Source organism: Triturus cristatus, chromosome 7 (genome assembly GCF_964204655.1).
Source record: "Triturus cristatus chromosome 7, aTriCri1.1, whole genome shotgun sequence".
NCBI classification, from domain to species: Eukaryota; Metazoa; Chordata; class Amphibia; order Caudata; family Salamandridae; genus Triturus; species Triturus cristatus.
In genome coordinates, this window is record NC_140590.1 from 708,864,265 (window position 1) to 708,880,234 (window position 15,970).

Genomic DNA, 15,970 nt, shown 5'->3' on the forward strand with positions numbered 1-15,970 from the left:
AAAAAAAGGACTTTACTTATTACATTTTCCTAATATTTAAATTCTGGGTTTTTTAATGTGTGTGTGAGGAGAAGGCCATTACCCCATGAAAAAGCTCTATTCTAAATATTAAATACGTTTCTTATACTTCTTTGAACATTTTTATTTTAATATTATTTTGCCTTTTTGGAAAAATTTGGTAGTTAAGTCCATAAAATCTATCACAGATACAATTCTTACACAATTACAATTCCCATCTAGTTAATTTGAAGTATAATGCATTGCTACATAATCCGTGTAAAATTCAATAACATGAGTTGCATCTTTTATAAAAGTAACGTATCAGAATACCATCCAAATATATGACCATTAAAAACCTCAGAAAACGTTGGTCAAGAAATATTGAAAGTGTGCATGCAGACTACATGAACCTAATGGCCTAACTAAATATTCAATATAGTAAAATTGAGTGTGAACAGCAGTGGTCATCTTGGCACCTTGTTATTTTCGCGCCAAAATATATGCCTCATTGAAACTTTGTATCTCAATGTGATCTCTGTATCCTTCCAAATTGTTATTTTTATAGACCTTGAAGGTGTGATATATTTTTTTCATATTAATGTATTCTTCACACCATATGGAGATATGGTGTCTGGCTGAATTTTATTTAAAAGGTTCTATAGCACTCTATTACTGAGAAACCAGATGCCCTAGTGCTAAAGTGAAGGAATCAATGAAGGAATTCTACGATGAAGAAATAAGATGTTTTAATAGTTTACAAAATGTGTTGATTTCAATTGTAATCCTTAAATATAGATGGAGGCTGTTGCATTCCTTGGCAATGACCACCAGAAAGGCCCTACCCCCAGGTCTTGAATGACGAAATCAGGGCACAGTAAGGAAATGAGCTGCTGAAGAGCGCAGTTTGGTGCTGGCTGAAGAGATGGCAACGAGTCTCTTAAGATAGCTGAATGAGAATGGATCAATGCCATAAACACGAGTGCTTTAAACAAACAATGCGTCTGAATCCGGACCAGTGTATGGATCTAAGATGCTTATTGATATGAACCCATTTTTTATACTCAGAGTTGGCAGGGCAGTAGCATTCTATATTATCCGTACTTTTAAAAGCAGACATGAGATTAGGTCTAGCAGCAGAGATTTACAATAGTCCTTGTGGAAGATTACTGTGGCCGGACCAAGCCTTTCCTGCAAGAGAAACAACGAGAAAGGGCAAAATGTTCATTAGAATTTTTATTCAAACGAAAACAAACCAACAACAGCTTGTTAAAGTCGGCCTTGAAGGATAAATGAGAATCAGACATGACTCCGTCGAAAAGCGTATGAATATAACTTGCGGCTGCTATGAGAACTGACTTGGTGCTGCAGTGGCATAGCAAGGGGAGCAATGAAACATCCATGGCTGGGTAGGAAAAGTCTGCCATAATGGGGGAACAGTAGGACTCTAATATGCCTAGTCTCCGATGCTACTGAAAGAACGTGCTGTACCAATGAGAGCTACAACCCTGCCATGACAGGTGTCAGCATGCAACTCTACCCACCGCCCCACACCTTTACTTCCCCAATGCATGCGAACAACTCGAACCAGGAGTGGTGTCGTCCCTCCATGGACTTTGGTGCTCCCCAACTAGACCCGTCTCTCTTATGTTAGATCTTGCATATCAGAATAAGGCTGTAACCTTCTTAATAAGAATGACAGACACATGCTAAAGTTTAAGAGTTTACTTAAGGAATATAAAAGCAGAAATATATAAGCTGAACCATCAATCAGTTTGTATAATAGTCCTTAAATCAAAAGTACATGGAACTTAATAAAGTGCAATAGAAAATCCATTGATTTGCCATCTAAAGTGGGGAAAAGGTGGCCTCCCTAACAGTGAAAAAGTAGGTCATTTTTTAGGACTTTAGACAAAGGATTCCACGCATTCACTACACAAGAACATGGCTCCCAGAATATGCACCACTGGGTAAGGGGCAAGAAGAAACATTATACTACCAGTTCTTCGTTGGTACTGGAAAGAATCTAGTAATTTAAAGGCCTCTGTTAGCTTTTTCAAGAAAGAGGTAGCTAGAGGATCTACTATGAAGATAATATATTAATATTTATTAATTGAATTGTTGAGTTTATATGGTGTAAAGGGGTATACATTTCTCTCTCTCTCTCCTCTCATGCACCTCTTCTGTCAGATCTGTAACCTGTGGAGTCTCTCAGGGCTCCCTCGCCCGTGCTTTACAATTAATATATGATCTGACTTGCTCACCTCATCCTATCCTTCGACTTTGGTCTTTTATGTCTGTGGACGGTGGTCAATATATACTAACATCTCAGGCGATGCCACCGGCTGCGTCTCTATCTTGCACAACTTCTTCACCAAAGTGGAAACGTGGATGTATTTCACTCGTCTGAGCTTGAATGGTGAGAAGACGCGGATTCTTTGGCCTTTCAGCCCTCGCCTTTCTAGCAAATGTCGTTCTGGACTCCTTCTCTTGGCCAAACATGTCTGTGCTTTACAGAAGCCTAACCTCACTCATCCCAACATATCTGAAATAGGATGAAGAACATGGCCAGCAATGCCCACTTCCATTGAGGACCATTACTTTGTACATTGGATTGTTACTCTACACCTGGTAGTGGCGAATGAAGAACATTTGGCTGTGGCATAGTTCCCAAGTACCAGGTGGGCGAGTTGCAAGGATAGTTCAGTGCTTGATTGTTAAGAGACCTGTGACCAGTTGTAGGCCAACAGCTGCATTACCATATAGGCCACTGCAGTCTTTCATCGATATGACGTCGATTTAAAAAGCCCGGTGTACCTGGATGACAATATCGCCTGCCATTTATGGCACTATGCACCTAAAAACACTAGCACAGTTCCCCTCTATTCCACTTACCCTCACCTTCTCTCTGATGTACCCTAACTCATAGCTGTCTCCTTGTACAGCACTGAGTTGCTTTACAGCTATGTTTGTACTCCATATATCACATCCATATATGTACAACATGCAGACACAGGCTGTTTCTTTATGAGGGGTCATGCGACCCAAAATACACAAGGGTGAAAGATGCAGCCAAGGGACTACTTTCAGGATACACCACTCTTCCCAGCAGGCACTGGTGTACAGTGTGACCTTTCAACTCACTGGCTGTGATGCAGTCGACAATATAAACATTGTAGAAATAGCAATCTCAGTGAGACCTACTAGTAATCAGAATAAATATCTCTTTAAGAAAAAAGAATAGGTTCCTTGTGAGCAGTCTGGATTCTCTCAACAGATCTCTTATATTTCTCAAGCAAAACTTTTTAAACTCAACCCAAAGGTTGAAGCGGGTAATCCGTGAAGCATGAATGTGTTTGCGTCATGGAGGAGAATGTGAACCTGTTCTGTACTTGTTCCAGATGTCTTCCAGATGCGCTCCAGATGGAGGATTAGAGTTCTCACATGAGCTAACTTTTTGTAAAACGTACACTTTTTGCAGGTACAGGCTTCGAATGGCGAGGACTGTGTTCCTGCTGCTGCTTGGGGCGGCCCTGAGCCAGGCCGTGAAACAGACGCGCCAGCCCTCCGAGTGGGACTACAGATCGGACGGTAGGACGGGCATGGGCGCTCCTAGAACCTCTTAGTAGCCTCGCATGGTTCAAGAGTGAGATTATGTGGAATGACTGCTGTGTTGTATTAACTTGTTCAAGACCAGGAATCCGTCAACACATGTAAAGTTAGAAAGATGGAGTAGAATACTCATGGGTTGGCAGACAGGGCACCCCCTACCCAACAGATAACATTCAGATTCCCCTCCTGGAACCCTGATATGTTCTAAAGGTGTGATTTGGATTGGAACCCTGTTCTAAAGAGTGGCAGCTATTTCTTAGGTCAAATCCTCGGAGACTAGAAGGACAGAAAGAAAATTAAAAGTGATGTGCAGATGAAGCCATGTGAAATATCACAGATATATTTGACATTGGTACTCCCATGTATCCTGCTATTTTCTATGTTCTGCAGTCCTCACCTGAAAAACATGAAACGGCATTAGTGTAGTTAACCAATGCAAGCTAAATGTCACTGCAGAGAGGTTATTCTGTTAAACTGGAGACGCCATGATGTTCCATGCACGTCCTGCCCTTCGTGCTGATAGAGACGTTCAGGTTTGCAGCTAACAACAGCGGTGTCCTCTGCTGGGGCATCCACAGTCCTCTGTTCCTTGCAGATGGGAACATTTACTGGAGCTCATGGTGGGTGCATGAGAAAATAGGCCTTATCTAAATGCCCTGCTATTAGCCTCCAGAAGGGAACTACCTATTGGTGATGGCAAATTACTAACAAAAGATCTGAAAATAGCCCCTTTCAGCGTTTGGAAATTCTCCAGCATGTAAAATTCTATTTTGGCTGACCAACAAAATGTCTTGGTACTGATCCTGCCAGCAGGACGTAGGAAAACCACATGGTGACAGGGTGAGCCTGGAGCGGCTTTCAGAAACCTACGTATGTATCACTGGCTTTAAATCACCCATCTTGGAGCCCTGTCTCATTCTTGGTCAATCTCGTTGACTTTAGTAAAGCTATGCACCTAGAAAAAATATTTTTTCGGTTACAATGTTTTGCTTTGGTCCATACTTTATTAAAGTTTACTGCAATTAGTAGTCTCCATTGGCTGGGTGTAGTATGGTGGGTGTGGCATTGCCTTGTCCTAATGGCATATTAGTGGCTCCTGTCATAAAATGCCCGGATTTTCCTAGAACCTGCCTCTCTCTATATGCTGTGCCTTATACGAGTAACGTCCTTCACATTTTGACTACATCTATGTTCTACATCCAATGGGTTCATGCACGTCAAACAAATTCTTGAATTGGAAAGACTGTAGTGTTCCTCTTGTTCACACGACTCTTGCATTGTACCAACCTAAACGCACAATAACTAATATGCTTCTCTTTATTTTTTAAAGCGGAGAAAGTAAACTTAAAGGGATGCGCCAACCTGACCATGGTGCTGGACAACTGGAAATTCGCAATCATGACCCAGTTCAAAAACCTGCTCTTATATGATCATCATATGGTGCTCCCAGACTATGGAAGGTGAGATATTTTGGACACTGTGATTTGACTTTGTCCCAGTCCTTTTAGACACACCCTCCTGCTGTGACACCTGCTGATTTCATACATCCCATTCTACCTCTGATCCGGAATTCTGCACATCTACCACAAACAAAGACCACACCTGACATCATTAAAACAGACTCTTAGTGTAGTTAATGTGTAAATAAGGCTACTTACTCAATATGGCCACACTGACAGGTACTTACCAAAGTGTAGTAAATTGGCACCACACAATCAGACAGAAGTATAATCAGCCGCGGTCCGTGGAGGGAGTTCCGTGGGGCGGAAAGGCGGGGCGAGGCAGGGTGGGGGGTACTAAACACCGGAATATGGATAATTGGAGGTAAGTAAACAATTAAATAAATAAAATGAATTTCGTAGCGCGCGCTGCATCGCATTTTGTTATGCAGCGCGCGCTACGAAATTCGTTTTATTTATTTAATTGTTTACTTACCTCTAATTATCCATATTCCGGTGTTTAGTACCCCCCACCCTGCCCCTCCCCCCGCCCCACCTTTCCGCCCCACGGAACTCCCTCCACGGACCGCGGCTGAGTATAATAGGTTATTAGCATTTAATGGCGACCTCACACTGTCTCTCAGGTTCTCTAGTAGTAAACATAAATAACTCAACACAGTTTAAAAGTAATACATATAGCATATGTTCTACAGTTCAAGAGACTCAGAAAGTTGAGGCAAGGCTCTGGCGCATAGACCTAGAACCGTCGAGTAGGGAATTGCACAAACAGGGTCTAAAAGAGTATAAAATAGCTATCATGGAGGAGAAGAGATTATACTTTTCCAAGATTACTGATTCTATGAAATCCTCTAGGGATCTTTTCAAGGTAATAAACTCTCTTACCTCTCCTCATGTCACTGACCCCTCAGAATTTTCCCAGGAGCACTGCGATAATATATCAGAATTTTTTCATACAAAGATCTCAGACATTTATTCCCTGCTTGAAGCATCCAACTCCATCACGGGGTCGTCTGTTCGACCCACTCTCATTTCTAATGAGGCCTCTCTCACTGAGGCGTCTCCCAGTCTTCTTACTTTTCCTTGCATGTCCCCTGAGGTGACTGATCAGCTTCTAGAACGGGTCAAATCGGGCTCCCCATTGTATCCTTGTCCCCTCAAGGTGCTAAAAATTGGCCGTGAAATCAGCATTCCCCATCTTACCGATGTCTTGAATGTTGCCATCGTAAAGGGGCAATATCTCACTCAGTGGAAGACGGCTGTAGTGAAGCCACTTTTGAAGAAACCTTCTTTGGATCCTGGTGAACTAAAGAATTATCGGCCGATCTCCCTGCTCCCTGTTCCAGCTAAGATCCTGAAAACCTATCTAAGCTCTCAACTTAGCACTTACTTAAAAGAGTACCACCTACTTGATGGTTCTGAACATGAGTTTAGAAGCCACCATATTTACGGAAACAGCATTGACGGCTGTATTTAACAATATCCGGACTCAAGTGGACGCAGGGCACACCACCCTGCTTGTTCTACTTGACCTTAGCGCAGCCTTTGATACCCTGTCTCCTCACAGGATGATTGATCGCCTTAGAGAGATAGGTATCGGGGGCTCGGCCTTGGGGCTTCTTGCTTCCCTTCTTAGTGAGCGGGCACAGACGGTGAAGCTTGGTCAATTCTACTCAGACCCCAAACCCCTGTTGTGTGGTGTTCCTCAGGGCTCTTCCCTGAGCCCAACTCTTTTTAATATTTATGTTGCTCCTCTTGCTAAGATTGTGAGATCCTTTGGGTTAGGGGTGCTATCCTATGCGGACGACACCCAAATAATGGTGTCTATTTCGCACAGTATAAGTGATTCGGCCCTGAACCTTAGGAACTGTATGCAGGCAGTCTCCTCCTGGATGGTGGAAAACTTTTTGAAATTAAATGGAGAAAAGACGGAGGTCTTGATCTTTGGGAGTAAACAGGAGATCTGGTCCAGTGATTGGTGGCCGGATGCGCTTGGTGTTTGTCCCTGCCCAGTCTCCCATGGGAAAAACCTTGGGGTTATCGTGGACAATTCCCTGTCACTAAGCCTTCAGGTTAGCAGGACAGTCTCCACTTGTTTTGGGATCCTTAGGATCCTAAAAAAAATCTCCCATTTCCTCTCCTTCGACGCAGGTAAGCAGGCCGTTATTGCTTTGGTAACGTCCAGATTGGACTATTGTTAATGCCCTTTATCTGGGCATTAACAAATGTCTAGTGCGACGTCTGCAGATGGTGCAGAATGCTACTGCCAGGCTGGTGATGAATTTACCAAAATATCATTCAGTCACAGCCTCTATCAAGTTGCTGCACTGGCTGCCCATGGACCGTAGGATCCTCTTCAAGACTTTGTGCATGACTCTCGATGCCTACCACAGTTCAGGCGATTAAGGCTATTGTCCATCACTATGTTCCTAGGAGGCAGCTCCGGTCTGCAGATAAGAATCTGCTAACAGTACCAAGATTCAAGAAGGTTAAATGGGGAGGCAGAGCTTTTTCCACTGCTGCTGCTAAATTGTGGAATTCCCTCCCGGAAGAGCTCTCAAGTCAGGCATCTCATTCTCTTTACCGTAAAGCCTTTAAGACCTGGATTTTCTTACAGCCCGCGGTATAAACATGTTTTTCTGTCTGCACCCTTTTGCTCCGCTTTAGCGCCTTGACGCCCTTGGGCTAAGTTCGCGCTTTACAAGTCCAATATTCATTCATTCATTCAGTATCGTAACTAGTACCCAGAAAAGTTACACAAGTAATAAAGTTATTCTTTTAATAAAGTTACGTAATATATTTACACATGAGAGTTGCAATATTAAAAGTTAGCATGTTTTTGTTTTAGCATAGTTTTGCATTTAGTGTAGGTGCAGATAGGAACATTAGATTCTTAGTACACATGTTTTGTTAGTATAATTAAACAGTATATATATATATATATATATATATATATATATATATATATATATATATATATGTGTGTGTGTATATATATATATATATATTTATACATATATGTATATTATCTACTGGCGGTCGCCAGTAGATAATTATAGTTAGGACCGTGTTTCCATAGGAAATCTCAAAATTCTATTTTGAATAACTTTGGCGCCGGTTGACGAATCCTCGCGAAATTTTCAAAACTAATGGGGCGCTCCGCTCAGCTCCTACCCTGAAAGTCTCGGGGTGATTCGTCAAGGGGGGGCCGAGAAAAAAGGGGAGTCCAAAAACACGTTTTCACCATGCATTTTTCCGTAGGACCTTTAGTCGAAGGTACAGCCCGAACGGCTGAACAGAATTACTTGAAATTTGGCAGAGAGGTAGTCCTCAGGTCAGGGAAGTGCCTTTTGCAGGTCTGGTGTCAATCTGTTCAGTATTTCCTGAGAAAATAGCATTTAAAAGCATATAAATATCTATACGCGCGCACCATGCGCGAGCGAAATTCTGATTGGTTGATAGATGTCAGTAAACATTTGAATCGGTCGAAATCAGGAAGTGTCAGCCGCCATTTTGTCTGTCGCACTGAAAAGGAAAGGTGGAAAGCTTGAAAAGGGGGCAGGGAAGACAGGTCCTGACCCCCTAGCTTTTGTCAGGGGGTCACAGAAGGACCCCCGAAGGTGAAAAAAACATGTTATTATTTTTTTAAAAACTCGCGGGGTGCGTGCACGGTGCGCGCAGAGCACCGTGTGCCCAAAGCGTGCGCACGGTGCGCGCACGGTGAAAAACCTTGGGAAAAAAAAAAATTAATAAATACATAACTTAGCATTTTAAAAAACGTACAAATTCACTTAAAAAAACCATAGGTTTCACACACGTTATAGTTAGGAATTAGCATTTAAAAAACCCTGCAAATTCACTTAAAAAAACCATAGGTTTCCCACAGGTTATAGTTAGGTGGACATTTCACTCGTAAAAAACCAATGAAATTCCCCCGTTATAGTTAGTTCAGATAACTATAACTCGCGCGACCGCCACTCTATCACAAGGATGATGTCATCAGTGAAGTCATGAGTGATGCCATTGACCATGTCATGAGTGATGTAATGTGTGACGTCATGAGCAGTGGATTGCGGGTGCGCGAGTTATAGTTATCTGAACTAACTATAACGGGGGAATTTCATTGGTTTTTTACGAGTGAAATGTCCACCTAACTATAACCTGTGTGAAACCTATGGTTTTTTAAGTGAATTTGCAAGGTTTTTTAAATGCTAATTCCTAACTATAACGTGTGTGAAACCTATGGTTTTTTAAGTGAATATATATATATATATATATATATATATATATATATATATATATATATATATATATATATATATATATATATATATATATATATGTTAGTCCAGCTACAGTTAGTAAAGTTATTGACGTTTATCCAAAATATTTTAATATAGAACAAAATGGACAACGTATGATACATACGTTAGTTTTGATTTTTAAAATAGCCATAGAAATCCAAGAGACATGGTTAGACTGAAAATATGGTAAAGAGAAAATGATATTTCAGGCCGTGTTTAAGCAACATCACAGAGCAGATAAACAAATCTCACAAGGATTTCCAGAGTACATATTGAGGAAATCTAAAACACTGAAGAGGGAAGAGGTATACTAGGACATGGGTGAAAATCACTGGAGGTTGAATGGAGAGTACAATCCAATTGGTCAATGTAATTGTATATATATATATAGCTTTCTTTTTTAACCCGGCAAGGCACTTAATCCCTTTTGTACCACACTACTTCGTGGGTGAGCTATGGATGAAAGACGATGTCTCTCATATGCCATTTTTGGGTAGTGTAGATGCGATTCCTGAAGATCAGAGTAGTGAGTTTTCTCACTTCTTCAATGCATGTATTTGAAGTGAAAAGGAGCGAGGACAGGACGCTTAAGTATAATAGGCGCGGTCATGGAATCTCCCATGCAACCGGTCATGCAAGCTATTAGCTTCCATTTGAAATCACAATCTTGGGCTGGTAGCGCATTCTGTTTCACAATTACAAAACATAATCAAGCCTGACAGCAGAGAGTTCAGACTTTTAGAAACAAATTTAGGTAGTGAAAGGAAAGATAATATAGCACAGGAAGCCAGTGAAGTCAAAACAGGAAGGGAGTAATGTGAACCGACTGAAGAGCAGCACCCTAGGTAAGGTTTAAGACTTTCGGTATTCACAGAAGGCATTTAGGAATCCTAAAGTTAGGAGTCCTAACTTCTGTGAATACCGAAATGAGTAAGTGCCTTCTGGGAATACCAAAATGAGTAAGTGCCTTCTGTGAATACCAAAATGGTAGTAAGTTTAGGATTTTGTCTTAAGTTAGTTCTGTGAATCGGGCCCAGTCTCTCTAACTTATAAACGTAATGTCACTATAAAGACTTCTTTCTTGTGGGAATTATATTCTTTCAGAGTATCAGAAAACTCCAAAATGTCACCCACATAAACTACCACAGGAAGCCAACCTACTATGAAAAATATAAGGTTTATATTATTTATAACACGTATGTGTCAAATAATGACCAGAATGAAAGGCAGTGCACACAAATTGCCCACATGAAGTTCAATTGTTAATTTCAATTGCTCTCCTTATCCTGAATTTCCAAAGGTATTTAATTATCACGAATTTAATGTCTTGAACACAACTGCAGTCCATAAATTATGCCTGATGACCGAGATGAAGGGAGGAGGGATTGTTTCTTGTCCATTGTGACATTTAATTCTTTGTAATCAATGCAAGTTTTAAGATCCCCAGGGAACATTGCATTATACAAATATGATCTTCTTGAGGTGAATTAGAATGCCAATGGGTGCATGTTTGTATCCTAAACATATCCCTGTGCTTTAATGCTCATTAACTGTCTTGTTTCAAGTGCCATCTCTTGGTAAATATTAGCGTGCACTGCCTCATATTTATTACCACATTCAAGCTTGCATTATTACACAGAAGGTTAAAATTATTCATCAAACTCACTCCTAAATAACTTAAGAACATATCTTAACTCATTGTACCTAGCATGTCATTTTTCAAATTATGTCAGTAAGTTTTATTGCAGAAAACCTATTAGTAGCAAATGCAGTTGTTAAGGGAAACATACTCAGATGGATGGTTGACCTACATATCTGGGGTACAAGTATTCGATTCTAATTTGTTTTCATTTGGCTCATTTCAGAATCAAGTCTCTGTCTGAAGCCCTGGATGACCTATTTAGAGAATTTAACCATCTAAAGGAGCGGCTGGGTGAGCTGACAACAAAGTTCGATGGTGTAGAAGCTTTTGTGGATGAGATGAAGGCCGGGAGACATCAACGACCATCTGGAACAGCAGTTCAGCCCAATGTGGAAAGAGAATCGGTGCAGCCTGTGTCCCCCACAAAGAGAAGGGTCCTTGTCCGCAAGAGCAAAAAAAACACTGAAAGTCAGGCTGCAGAATCACCATAGGGTCCACTCCACCGTTTCCCATTTTAATGCAGAGCTTGGCACCAAGGTGGAATACTTTTATATATCTATAGAGACGTAAGGGTTGGGTCTCTATTCTTCCCTCTGTACTGTTGCTGTGGAATGGTACAAATGCCACACAGAAGGCTGAGTGACTGTGCAAAGGGCAGATGCTATCATTTTGGCCCTACAATCTATCCTAATGAAGTATATTCATAGTCAGATGCTTAACCTAGGAATCTATAGCACATATCAAATACATGTACCAACAACCAGTCTAATGTCACATTTATTTTCACTGTTGAGTGATCGAAAGGGGCAAGAATAATTGTATTTATAAGCATTGTGCCCCTTCTCCATACATTAGGCGATGATTATAAATGTGTTACATTAACGTCATAATTTAAGAACTGCATGGACAAGATAGTGTATGGTCAGCCATGCAAAACATTACTCACTGGATTAAGTGGATTCCTTAATCACAAGACACATGACCCGGAGCTGTGTGTCTCACTGTAGGTAGTCTAAATGAAAACTATTCTGTTTCTGGCTCATCAGGAAGGGAAGTACAGTCACTGCTCTATTTTCTGGACTTTCTCATACCAAGAACTTCAAGCAGTGACGCACTTAAAGGCCCCTTCCGTGATGGAGACATTCCATCGTCCTACTAAAGTTGTGGTACCACAGAAAGTGAAACACAGCATTTTTCTAGTAAGCGTAGAAAGCATTTCTCTGTTTGCATAGGTTTACCCAAGTTGGCATCTAGAGGTGCAAATACTGGACTTGCTTTAAAGTTTGCTGATAACTGAAAGTCTTCTGGATAAATGTCTAAATCCACACGAGAATCAACTGGTGGACAGTGTCGTTGTAAAGAATTTTGGGGCCCCTGGTAAGGCATATTTTGGGGGCCCCAGTCCACAACAAGTTTAAATTTCATTATCTATTTTCTGATAATCCCACATGATGCCAAACAAACTTTCAAAAACACAGTTAACATAAACATAGTTGCAATATGTTTTTACAGGGCCCCCAACATTTCTTAAAATGGCACTGGGTAGAGAGAAACAGACTCAGCTGTACAGATAGGCAGTGAGGAAAGAGGGTGAGATACAGAAATAGATAGAGAGAAAGTTCATTTTCTCCTGGGTCCTTTCGAAGGTGGGGCCCCTGGGCAATTGCTCACTTTGCCCATTCTTTAAAACATCTCTGCTGGTGGAATTTTCTTTAACATGGGAATCAATTGGTTATTCCACTGGTGGATATAGCACTTTCTTCTGAAATCAAAGGATTGTTAACTACCTACAAACTCTAAGTTAGCTTCAAAGTTTGCTGGCAGTAACAAGCACAAAACAAAAGCAGATGAAGTGAACCTAGCTAGTATAAAATACAGGCTAGTAACACCAACAATAATAACTTTAAAAATACAGGTGGATGATATCAACAAGCTCGAAACAGAGATCAGCGTTATCAACAACGACATATTACAGGCTGATGACTAAAGCAAGTCAAAATGGAAGATTATGTCAACTTCAAGTACGAAATGCAGAATGATGAAAATGGTGAGGGCAAAATACAAGATGATGATACTAAAAAGTGCAAAATATTTTCTGATAAAGAACTGCAATTGCCTAATAGGGGGAACAACCTTTACAACGCAACTTTTACAACGCACTACCATTACAACAAAACTGTTACAACGCGAGTGCATTGACAACGCAGGACATTACAACGCAAGTCTTTACATCGACTTGCACTAGATGGCGTGCTAACATTAAAAATAGTGTAGTTTACTATCTTACACTTTTTTAATGTTAGCACGCCATCTAGTGCAAGTCGATGTAAAGACTTGCGTTGTAATGTCCTGCGTTGTCAATGCACTCGCGTTGTAAAACTTTCGTTGTAACAGCATGCGTTGTAACAGCATGCGTTGTAACGTCATACATCCGCCTAATAGGGACTGCTAAAATTAGTTTGTTTACAAGACACACTGATGAAACCTAAACTGGCAAAAGTGAAAAATACAGGCAGGTCACTTTGTGTATAGAACATTCTGATGACACGAGGAAGTGTAAAATGTAGACTGACAGCATCACCAACCACAAAATGCATGATATTGGTTGCACAAAATGTGCAAATATAGATAGATGACAACAAGTGTAGATTATAGGCTAGTGACAAATATAAGAAAATCATACGTCACTGACATTCTCAATTACAAAATGCATGCTGTTGACATCTGCAAGGGTAAAGTACAGGCTAATTAGAGCAGAAAGTACAAAATAAAGGCTTACTACATCAACACCAGCCAGATACAGGCTAACATGGAACTAACTCTTTTCCATCCCAACAGCATTTAAGAGAGGCATACTTCGATATGGAGAAATCACCCAATTTCACCACAAGCTACTCTGTCTTCAAGTCTCTCATTCGTTGATCCAAATCCATGTTAGAAATAAGTTATGTGCACCCTATAATCAGCACAAAACAGAGTAAACTACAAAAGGATATTTTTTTTGTCTGGCCCAATTTTTCTCTATGATTATTGACTTGTTAAAGTTTCCAGGGCTTTCTTTATAATGTCTTGAGACTGCTGCTCTTTTTATAGAACATGCATGTAATATACCTATGAAAATTTACCAGTCTAATTTGTTGCCTCTTTTTGTACTTACCAATAAAGTTATGTTACCATCTTTTGTCTAAAGCAATTCGTTTTTGTAGGTTCTCATTTTTCACCTGGCATAAACTCAATAGCAAGTGATTATATTACCCCAGAATGTTGTGCAAAGATTTGGGACTTTAATTGCAAATGGGGATTCCTGGGTTTGGGATGCAATGAAAGTCAAGTCAACATTGCTGTTGTAATGCATTCTTGGGCCTCTTGGTATTTTCACCTTTCATGTTTTATTATACTTGTTGCACTATATTCTACCCCTTATCCTGTGTTTTGCCCTGGTTATGTTTCCCATGGTTAACGATAACTCTTTCTTGTATATTAACGGAAGGGGGTGTGTTGTAGTGTATTCTTAGGCCTCTTGGGGACATCAGTCTCGTGGGTGCCCTGAGAGTTCTCATTCCATCTTTCATGAGCATAAAGCCACTGCAGCCCTCACCACTATCACCCCCTCCAGTACACTCTTGAATGCCATACTTGGCCACTCTTCTCAAGTTCCACCGTTCGCCATTGCATAACACCACACGCCATCTGTAAACCTTCTTCACCTGAAAAGAACCAGGGAAACTACTAAACCATTTTTTGCTCTACCAGACTTAATTTTTAACCAATCACCAGAAACAATCCTTGAGCTCACAATGACATCCGGGAGAATACTACTAGGCCCTGCATCTTTTCCTTCAATCACAACCCGCATCCACTAAGGACAGAGTCATGAAACGGATTTCCTACCTCTCATCATGTAAAATGAAACCTCATCCGTTGCAGAGTTTTCTGTTGTACGATAAGCCCAAACAAGAGCAGAAATACTATTCTCCGCATCCATGATCCTACAGGTGATTCAAGAGTCACGCATTGCCTTCAAGTGTAAGATTTGGAGAGTTTGAGTGGAGATAGCCCTTCTGTTAGAGCTACCTAATACCACAGATAGAATTTCTGAGCAGAGGGTGCATCTCTGAGTTGGAGGACGTGGTTCGGAATCTTATAAACGGAGGTGACCGGCCTGACTATTTCTTCAAAACCTCTCACTGACCAGGCTGAGGACACTGAAAACAGGGTCCACAGAAGTAGCCTTTGCTTTGTTGGGGTTTCGGAAGGTGTGGAAGGGTCAACACCGGAGTTATTCCTGGAGCGGTTGGCGAAATCATGGATTGATAGCGACCTCTTGTTAGTCAGCTTTATTTTTGAAAGCAAACACATGTCACTAGCCCAGAGAACCCCTCAAGGGGCCCCACCCTGCCCTATGATCGCCAAAATCCTTATCTACCGTAATAAGGATGCTATCCTGTGAGGAGCGAGGGTGAAGGGCAACTCATGTACCAGGCCAGGCATGTCATGATATTCCCGGACTACACTAATCAAGTTCAAACCCAAGGAAAATCATATGATCAGGTAAAACACAAACTTAAAGCTATGGGACTACAATATACGCTCCTATTCCAGGCAAGGCTCAGAATAGTTCACAAAGGCAAATCACACTTTTTTTGACAGCGCGGAGATGGCCTGGGACTGGCTAGCAGAGCAGAGGCACTTACAAGTGGCCCAACCGCTGTCCTGGCCGGACCACATAGGACCAGGTGGCAATTGACATTGGCCAGCGGGGTCCTAGGAATGGGAAACGATCCTGCATAGGACGTCGAGCCACTTGGAGACACCAGTTACTCCAGACTTGGAGAGGGAGGAGACCGCTGTACAAACCTCAACAGGGAAGGGGCCAGGGGTGGGGGGGTGGCTACGCCCCTAACAGGGACGGACCATTAATTCTCCTGTGAGAATGGAGGGCGGTAGAGTGTTATGAA

At 41.3% G+C, this 15,970-nt stretch overlaps 1 protein-coding gene across 2 annotated transcripts in view; it reads left to right on the plus strand.

Moving 5' to 3' along the window:
* The window catches only part of LOC146810383 (uncharacterized), a 37,197-nt gene extending 23,971 nt beyond the window's left edge, over positions 1-13,226 (plus strand). For both annotated transcript variants that reach the window (XM_085617376.1, XM_085617375.1), the window contains 3 exons: positions 3,479-3,588; positions 4,940-5,069; positions 11,236-13,226. In XM_085617376.1, coding sequence (XP_085473502.1) covers positions 3,492-3,588; positions 4,940-5,069; positions 11,236-11,503 — 495 coding nt within the window. In that variant the 5' untranslated portion in view covers positions 3,479-3,491 and the 3' untranslated portion in view covers positions 11,504-13,226. The remainder of the gene's footprint in view (positions 1-3,478; positions 3,589-4,939; positions 5,070-11,235) is intronic.
* The last annotated feature ends 2,744 nt before the right edge of the window (positions 13,227-15,970 follow it).